Here is a 10,030-nt window from a genome sequence, read left to right as displayed (position 1 = left end):
GTGATGTTGAGATAATCAACCATATGGTGCAGCAGGTAGGTCACACATGTTTTCTCAGTAGCCAGTGGCTGCTGGCTGTGAAAGGCATGCATAGCATTACATTCATTTCTGTCCTAAGAATTCTAGTCACGGTCTCAAAATTTGCTAAAAACAGCAAGAGGAATGAAATGTTGTACGAGTCCATTTTAGACTGAATATTTATTTCATCTCAATGCCTCTCTGGTTTCTATTATAGTTCCTGTTTGGGCCCTGCACAGATTTATTTTACACTCGTCCTACTGTGACAGAGGAGGAAGTTTCTCACAGCTAAATCTATTATGAATGTGTTATTAGTTGAAGTCTCATTATTGCATTGCCTTTTCTAATCAAAGCGAAGAATCTGTTATTAACAATGTAATCTCTTTTCCTGATGGCTTGTTGTTGTAGATACAACCATAAAAGCAATTGGCTTGAATGGTTCCTTTGCACTCAGGTTCTTTTCCATAACATAGATTACTCCTAATTACCATTTCTTAGCTACAGTGATTTAGGATTATGTTTTTGAGTCATGGCTTTCGCAAGACGACATGCATTGACAGTCTGGAGATAGCTTGGATATGATTGATTTTTCAAAGCTTTGCAGTGAAATTTGATTCACAGTTCTGACAAAATGAGTTTGTTGAGTAAAACCCTGTGCAATCATTTGAAAATGTATCACTTTCATCAGAACCTACAACTTTTCTAAATTATATTTAGTATGACATGTAGACTAGTCAGCTCTAAAAATGTTTTCTGTAAGATGGTGGACTCCAGATGAGTTTGGCAGCCATTTGTCAGGCAAGACAAACAGATTACAAATATTTACCAGGTTACTCTTCAGTCTCTGAATTTTCTTTTCAACATACTCAGAATTACCCCCGGGATGACTGGCTTTTCTTTGAACAGGTATGAAGTCAGGTACAGCGAAGCTCTTAATTGTATTTGGTTGCTAGAATTAAATATTTAATTGCAGTGATGAAAAGATACTCTGTTCTCTGTTGCCCACGTTTTTTTTTCTTTTTCTTTTCTTTTTTTTTTTTGCATCGCTGCGTCTGATTTTATATTCTGCTCTTCCCATCTCATTTTGATACCAGAATATCAGAAAGAGAGAAATCCATTTCGAGTCAACATGCATGCTGAGATGTCAAAAGACACAGTGCACAAATAGCTCCGCTTTGTGTTTTTTTATGCAAAGTATTGGCAAGTATCTGTGTTCCAGCATCACTGATTCAGACAACTTCATACCAGCTGTCATCATCCTTGCTTCAGCATTCAGTTGAAAAACAATCAAAGTGAAAATTACACTATTCAAATAAAGTGCTTCAATCTATCTTTGATCTGATCACTCAGAATCCCAGTTTATGAAAGAGAATTTTACTTGTATTTCTAAGCATTTCTTTTAAGTTGATATTGTATTTTTAGAATATCGTACTAACCACCCAAAGTAACATCATTAATTAAATCACATGAACTAATTCACGCCAGTTTCCTGGAGACTGCTCACTGGAATTTAAAGACAAAAATGAGCAAACAAACACACAAACAAAAAACAACACCTTTCTTCTTCTACATTAAATCCCCAGACAACTTTAAAATAAACTACAACCAGAATCTTTGTCTTTGCAAAAGTATATATTATTTAAATAAAAGATTGTACATCTGTAAATTTCCAATTAAATAATGAGTGAATAATAAGACTGATGAGATTGTATTCAAAGACTGATAAATCTGAGAAAACTTGTATGTATGTACATGCATATATAGAAATAGTCTTACATTTTGTGAATTAATTTTGTTCTGATAAGGGCGTTATGTAGAAAGATTGTTATTGAGGGTTGTGGGAGGTTTTTATTTCTTTTTTTGTTGTTGTTGTTGTTCATTTTTTGTTGCTATTTGATTTGGTTTTTGTTTTTCTGCCAAAACTGAAATGGAGAGATAGAAGAAATGGAAATATGAAACAAAATTTCATAAGTATAAAACATGAATTTATCAACATTTTCAGGAAAGTCAGGTCTGAGTCATCTACTCTACCTTACTTCAAAATGACAGTATCTACAAGAAAGAGTTTAATGCGTCATATATTTTTAGTTTAGCCAAATGTCTTTGCCCTTCTGAACATCATTGTTCCTCATACAGTAACTGTCCTATCTTCCAAGTAGAGGCTACATCTTTGAACACCTCTTGGACTTCTAAAATGAACCTCTACATCCATTTTTAACTGCAATTATTTGAAGTCTTCTAGAGGTGCTTAACAAACTATGAGCTTTTGAATAGCAGGTCAAAAGGAGAAAGTGTTTTCCAAGGAGATTGGTGTGGGTTTTTGTATTTCAGAGTACAGTTCATGGGTGATAAATTCTCAAGAACCAAACATAATTGAAGCATTGAAGAAGGTTCCAAAAAGTCTAGAAGGGAGCAGGAAAAAGTGTTGATTAAGCATTTCACAAGCTTCTAGGTGAGCTCAATCCACCTGTGATCACAGGTAGGATCATAAGAAATGACACACCAGGGTCATTCCAGTGATTAACAGAAAAAAACTAAAAGTATAAACTATGTTTCATCTTAGTCTCTATGTGTATCAGGTACAGTCTCAGTCCTGACATCTCTAAAGAGTCAAATACTTTTTAATAAATACCGTTTATTTATATATACATTCTAATTAAATCCTAGTTTATATTTTTTCAAGCTACTAACATTTTAACATTGGTCCACTGGTTCTTTGACATGAGAAGTGATTTGAGTTTCTTGAATGACAGTGCTGCTCAGATCATTTCTATTTTGTTTTACTGAAGATCACAAAGATCTCACATGCTGCTTGAAAAGACGCTGCTATGGTTGTTTAAGTAGTAGGTGTTATAGCTCTTTTTATGTGCTGCTTTAATTGTCCATCAGACAGTTTGCAGTGATTGGAGCCCTCTATTGAAATTTGCAAAGTGTGACACTGGTTGCACACACATGCCCTGTAAATGTCCTGAGGAAATCCACCCAGGCAGAGTTAGAAACCTTCAAAAAATCTGATTTTTCTTATACTAAGGAAGAGTATATATAGGAGAATTTACTACTTGATATGTAGTTTGATAATAGTTTCTTTCCATCTGAACTACGGAAAACTGTCTGCCTGCCCAGAGTTCCTGCCTGTTAGAACTCTTCTGTAGAAAGGGTCTGTAGGTAGCTGCAAAAAAACCCCAAATGGACATGCTCCATGCAAGTCAGCATGGGCCTAAGAGCAGCTCTGAGGGATCAGAGGCATTGGCAAAGCAGAAAGAAGCATGCTCTTTTATTGGAAGAACTAATAGCACTGAGGAGTGAACAGAACAGAAAAGCATTTGGGTATTACCAGCACTTTTTCAGTTCTGCCTCCTCAGTTATCCTTGCCTAAAAGCACTGCAGTTAAGGACCTACTTTAATTTCATTGTTTCTTAAAAGGATGCAGTTGGATGAGGGGTGTGTGCATATGTCTCACAGCTCCTGAGGCAGTCCAATAGAGGCTAATAATTAAAACAGGATGTTGTCAAAGAAATACAGGCAGTCAACTACTTCTGTGTCTATCTGTAAGTGAAAGCCACAGCTCTAACAGCTTGAAACAAACCCTAGTTAGTACTTTTCACAGTGATGGGTAGTTTATACAGGGTACGTAGAGGTAGATGGGAGCTTTGGAAGAAAGGAAGGAATCTGTAAATTTCCATGGCTCAGGAATAGAATGTGACATTTCCCTTCAAAAGAAAAATTATCTTCTGGATCCATTCCTTCCAGTATATCAACAACTTTCTCTCAATTACCTTTTAGTTCAAGTGAATAAAAGGCTGCAATCATCCTTTCTGACAAGCCTTTAAAACAGCTTTTTCCAAATAATTTTCAGTAATAACTGTAATTTAAACTTATAAGCACAGAAGCGCTTCAAAATAACCAGGTATTTTTATAGAGAAAGTGATGTCATTCTTTCTATCAGTGGCAAGAATATTCCACTCACTCTTTAGTATTTATTTGCTGGTAAGTAGAAAGAGAATTAGAATATTAGCCATTAATTTAATGTTAAAAATGAATTATTTTTCTGTCTTCTATAAACTTCGACCTTTAGTTTGTCAGTAACCAAATGTGGCCTTTGAGTGTATTTGCACTGTTCTGTTGCATGCATACTTGAGAACAGAATTTGATTCATTGTAAGTTCTTCAATCTTCCCAAGATGCAATAAAATAAAATAATAATAATAATAATAATAAAAAGATAACTTCCAAGCAGCTATCTTGAAACTTTCTTGGGGAGTTCTTTCTGTGGAAAAAAAGAAATATTTCATAGGTTTCAATGCATGACAAAAATATGCAAAGCAACAGCTTTTCCTTGACTTTGGTTCCAGCCTTAAATTCCTGAGCAATGAGATTACAGTTTCAGTTCCACACTTCTTTTCCAGCAGTCACTTGGACAAGACTGGAGCTGGCTCTCACATAGGTTCAAGGGTCGGTATTAAGAACATCTCCACTGATCTGGAACTTCTCTTCCCTCAGTGAGACCAAGCACCATTGCAGGTTCCCTGGGGCCTGGAGCCATCTCACTGGGAGCACAGGGCACAGTGGCTGAAGAGTTGTGTCACATCTGCACGTGCTTTCTGGAGTTCTACATAAAAATCTGATTCCCTCTTACTTCCAGTACAGAACTCTGTAGAGCAGCTACATGATGGAATACAATTCTCCTTTGACCTCTGGTACATCTGCGTGGCTGTTATCCAACTTTCACTCCAGTTATGATATTCTACTTTTTTTTTTTCACTTTAGACCTTCCCCTGTCTAAGATAAGCTTGCATACACAGTGCCTTCTACTTCTGCCAAGGTATACAAAGGGCATGCTTGATTTTCACTGCGGAAAAAATTAGTTGCAAGGACCTAATGAGTCAGTAAACCTCCTAAAGAGTTGGAAGAAAGCCAGATAATTATTTTGCAATTTAGCTTAAATTTGAAATGATTAAAATCAATGTTTTGTTAATGTAGGTTGTGCTGAAGAGCACCTGTCTGCTCCTGTCAATTAGAAAGATGTACCTGCTTGGAAGTCTTCCTTAATTGATTGCCTATATTGTCACGTAATGATCCTCTTCAGTGCAACATAAAGTTGCTCAGAGTAAGTACTTTTTATAGAGATGAATGACCTATTATAAAATCAGACACTGGGGAGAGAAAGGCAGCTTTAAATGTTGTTTGCTCTCTATATAAAATAAATGGGTCGTAGAGATGGCATAAGCCCTGTAAGTTGTGTTACCTTCCCGCATTTTTTCCATTTGACATTGAGAATAGTGCTTGTTATGCAATGTATCACAGTTCCTGAATTAACTGCAACTGCAGCCCTTCCTGTGGCCTCTATGAACCTGTGAACAAAGTGAGGTGCTTTTGAAACTGTACTATTTCTTGGGTTGGAACCCTGTCATCAGCCATCTTCAGACCAAGATTTTAGGCTATAAATCCTGCAGTTTGGCAGCATCACTGCCTCTGCAGTTCCAGCCCCTCAGTGGTAATTGTAGGGTAATACAATAAGCAGTAAAACAATAATTGACACTTGTATGCTTTAGCTTACCCAGTCAGTCACTCTTAAGTAGTTCTTTCTCAATTGTTGTTAGGAAAGAAAATCATAAACTGCTAAAACTGACTGGAAAAAAAAAAAAAAAAAAAGGTAAGGGAATGGAAAAGAGAAAAGGGAGAAGGGAAAAGGGAAAAGGAAACCATCATTGTGTTGACTCCAAGTTAACCATTAGTTTCTAAGGAAAGAAGCAAACACTGATGTTCATGGGATTGTCAGAGGGTGCCAGAGCACAGTAAACAGCAGTGTTAAGAGTTCCAGCACCACAAACCCTGTGGTACTGCAAAGGAGCTTGAAACATTGTTGGGCTAAAATGGTGTGCAAACAAGGAGTGAAGGTTTTCTTACATAAACAGGAAATGTGAATGTAGAATGCTGCAGTGTTCTGCTAGTGTTGTGTATTTAACACATGCAGGTTTTGGCCCTAGCTAAGACAAAAAGAGTTGTCAGGTTAATAAGAATGAGAAGAAATAATCATAGGGAAGAAATGTAAAAACAGTGAACTTTTCACCTCTTCAGCTAGCACGGATCACAGCTTAAGAATATTGATTCAGGTGACTGTGGAATACAAAAGATTAGATCTATTCTGCTCATTGTTAAAATAACTACCCCCACATAATATTTTCAATACTGAAGCTGTCAGCTCCTACAGAGTGTCTGAGGGGGTCAGCACTGAAAGAGGTTCTGTTGCATTTCATCTGCATTAGACTGTGGTTTCCACGTCACTGTTGTGGCTTGCAGGAATAATAATATTGTTATACACAACAGGGGTGAAATGTGCTAGATACAGAACTATTCAGAACAAAAAGATCCTTCTCGGACCAGGGATATTACGGTCCTAGTGGAGGAGAGGTAGTAACAGTAGATAGAGATGGTTACAGATGATGTAGACAGTAACAGATGATGTAGCTGGCACAATGTAAAGGACCAGTAGGACATTAATGGCTGCAAAGTGGTGCATTTGGCTGAGTAATGCTCACAACAGACTTTCAGGACAAATGAGCTTTACTTTAAGCCTCAGTATGAAGAACTTCACAGGTGTTTGGGTGTCTGTGGGGAGGACGGATTCCAAAGTGTAAAGAGTAATACAGCTGAGTAATACAGGATAGTTTCCTTGGAAGTGTGGCAGCATGAGATACCAAAGCACATGACAAAATAAAGATGACAACATCATGCTTTTCAAGGCCAGAGGAAAGTGTGTTGCAAGCATCAACAAACAAGATGACAAGAATACATGAAATGTACTTGTTCAAGACCATCCCAAACACATAGTTCAGGTGAAAATGACAAGGTCATTTGTTTTCAGAACACGCTCTGAGTACACTGAATGGTTCAGAGCAGAGCTCAAGTGCTCTTGTGCAAACTCAAGCACTTAGACCTGTGCTGGCTCTGAGCAAAGCAAGCCAGAGGGCTCTGTGCCATCCTCTGTGAAGCAGGAATTTTTGCCCAGGTCCAGGGCTGGAAATAAATAAGAACAGATCAGCATTTTTTTTTTCTCTAAACTGTAGATAATACTCAGAATCACGTCTCCAATAAGGTCAGAGTCAAAGGAATTGCCTCGCTCTGGCCTGTATTTTAAGTAGGCTTCTGGTGCTTACAGAGATGAGTGGATTTACACTGAAAGAGGGGAGGTTTAAGTTAGATGTTAGAAGCTAATTCTTTACTCAGAGGGTGGTGAGGCCCTGGCACAGCTGCCCAGAGAAGCTGTGGATGCCCCATCCCTGGAGGTGTTCAGGACCAGGTGGGATCTAACAGGCAGTCTGATCTAATGGTTGGCAATCCTGCTCATGACAGGGGGATTGGAACTAAACGACGTTTAAGGAACCATCCAAACAGAGCCATTCCATGATTCTGTGATTCACAATGACACCATGGAGGACGTGAAGGACAACAAAGACTCAAGAGTTTAATCACCTAGAATTATTGCCAAGGACAAGCCAATTACTTCTGATCTGGAAGGCATGTCCTGTGGGAAGTGGGAAAGGGCTTTCGGTGTGTCAGGCCTGGAGGGAAGGAGACTGAGGGCTGCCCTGCCCTGAGCTTCCTGCAGAGAGGCACTGGAGAGAGAGGTGTGGTCCCTTCTCCCTGATACCCAGAGACAGATAGGAAGGATGGCTCAGAGCTGCGTCAGGGGAAGATTGGGTTGGACATCAGGAAGAACCTCTTTTCTGCGAGGATGGTTAGACAGTGGGATAGCCTGCCTGGAGAGGTGGTTGGTGCCCCATGCCTGCAGTGTTCCAGAAGCATCTGGGTGATGCTCTTCATGACAGGTTTTATCTGAGCGTCAGCCCTTAAGTGGTCAGGCAGTTGGACTGGGTGATCCCTGTAGGTGTGTTCCAACACAACATACGCTTACAGAGGAGAAGGCAAGGTTACACTGGGAGGTCTGTGGGATTACTCAGGCAGACACATTACTCTTTCATTGCCTCACTGTCGCTTTGAGAGGTGTTTGATCCTCCCACAAAAAGCACAACAGCAGTAAGAGCTCAGCAGCGTCTGAACTCGTCTTTTTCTGCCGAGGCCACGACGCTTCGCGCGGACCGAGTAGAGCGGGACCGAACCGGAACCGGGCGGCGCCGAGCCGACCCCGCGGCCCACAGGCCCCGCCCCGCACGGCGGAGGCCGACCCGGCGGCGCTGGCGTAGGCGCTGACGCCGCGTCCCGCCTCGGGGCCAGGCCGGGTAGCGGCGGGCGAGGGGCGCCGTTAGCTGCCGGGTCGCCCCGCGGCGGTGGCCCGCTGCAGGCCATGCGGTAGCGGAACGCGCCGGGCCCGGGCTCTCGGCGGCCATGGAGCAGCTCCCGGGCGGTCGGAGGCTCCGGCTCGCGTCCTCGCTGGGGCTGGGGCAGCGCTGCTGGGAGGTGACCTTAGACGATGAGCGGGGGCTGCTGGCCTGGCGCGACCCTCGCCCGCCGCGCCGCGGCGCCGGTGAGTGGAGCTGTGGGAGCGGAGCGCTCCCGGGCCGCGGAGGGGAGGGGGGCGGCGCGGAGCACCTGCCGGGCCGGGCGGCCTGTGTCGGGGCCGGCCTGTGCTCGGCGGGGCGGGCAGGGCAGGGCAGCGGCTTCGGGGCGGCCCGGGGCTGGTGTGACCCTGAGCGCAGCCGGGTCCCGCGGCTTCCTGCTCGCGCGGGGCGCTTTGTGGAGGCGCTTTGTTGAGCCGAGCGTTTCCCGCACGTGTCGGGGGACTTTATCCTCGCAAGGGCCAGCCGGTGTAACCCGCAGCGTCTGGGGTTCAGAGTCCAGCCGCTGAAGGCAGATGGCGGTTTAAGGAAACGAGGCCCTTTGGAGCCTAGCAAGCAGCGAAGCCTTAGGGCCGGGCCGGGCCGCTCAGAGGCAGAGCAGCTCCGGGGCTGTCGGCTGCGGGCAGCGGTGCTGCGCCGGGCCGGGCCGCCGCATGCCCTGGTAGGGTGCCGAGAGCTGTCCGGGGAGCCCTGCGCTTCATGTGAGCGCTGCTCGCTTTTCAGAGCGTGCTGTTCAGCATCTGGGAAAGTGGCTCTGATAACAAAGGGAGGAACCCGACCTGCAGCTGGATGAGAAAACCTCCTGCTTGTTTAATTTCACCCTGTTGTTTCTTGTTAATACGTGGCAGCCTGCAGCTTTTGATGTTGCATTTACGTTAATCACAGTAGGATTAGTGACGCACTAAGGGAACTTTAAAAGTGACTTTATTTCATCAACGTGACTTAGATAAGGCTAAAAAAACACTTCCATGCTGAGGCAGTTTTGTTTTTTGCCAAGTAGTTATACTTGAAGCACTTTGCTTTCTGCAGGCCTCTGTGGAACAGAAGGTTTAACCTGCGTGCATTCCAGTCCTGGAAATATTTAATATAGACTGTGATACTCTATAATGTGCTAACAGAGTTGTTTGTAGTTTCCCATTTGTGCAGTTTCAATAGGGCTGACTTTAAAACTGCAAATGGGATAGTTTACTGCCAGAATTAGGTGACAGAATTGTAGGATGGTCTGCAAATACCTGTGTACCAGCGATGTCAAGCTTTTGCTGCTTTTTAGGTGGCATTTTATCCCATTCTTTGACCTCTTGGTTTCTGTATAATTGTTACTCCCGTTATTCTTATGTCCCTATCAGCACAATGTGGGAACATCAAAAAATGTTTCATGTCCTCCTCCTTTTCACAGCAGCTGCCGTTGTGTGGATAAGTGCTGTCATCTTCACTTGAGAGGTGGAGGAACTGAGACAGACAGAGAGGAACTAAATGAGCGATAGAAGGGTTGACTAGAAGGTTATGGTGGAAAGGTGGGGTGTAGATGTCTCCAGTCCCAGGCAAGTTTCCAAACTTGAGTACTGAAATAGCTCTTCCCTTACCATGTGCTTTAATTAAACATTTTCCTGTTGTTTTCTTTTTTAATCAGAATATCTTAATTATTTGTGATTTTCGAAGAAAGAAGAGGCAGAAGGGAGGGCTGTATGAATTTGTTGTTGCAGTTTACACGACTGC

The 10,030-nt window shown here is 42.6% G+C and overlaps 1 protein-coding gene across 2 annotated transcripts in view; it reads left to right on the top strand.

The window, feature by feature from the left end:
• Nucleotides 1–8,244: 8,244 nt before the first annotated feature.
• Nucleotides 8,245–10,030, top strand: part of CERK (ceramide kinase) — a 43,332-nt gene continuing 41,546 nt past the window's right edge. For both annotated transcript variants that reach the window (XM_040700935.2, NM_001031340.2), the window contains exon 1: nucleotides 8,245–8,502. In XM_040700935.2, the coding sequence (XP_040556869.1) occupies nucleotides 8,364–8,502 (139 nt within the window). In that variant the 5' untranslated portion in view covers nucleotides 8,245–8,363. The remainder of the gene's footprint in view (nucleotides 8,503–10,030) is intronic.

Source organism: Gallus gallus, chromosome 1 (assembly GCF_016699485.2).
Source record: "Gallus gallus isolate bGalGal1 chromosome 1, bGalGal1.mat.broiler.GRCg7b, whole genome shotgun sequence".
NCBI classification, from domain to species: Eukaryota; Metazoa; Chordata; class Aves; order Galliformes; family Phasianidae; genus Gallus; species Gallus gallus.
This window is presented reverse-complemented; position numbering and strand designations above follow the sequence as displayed.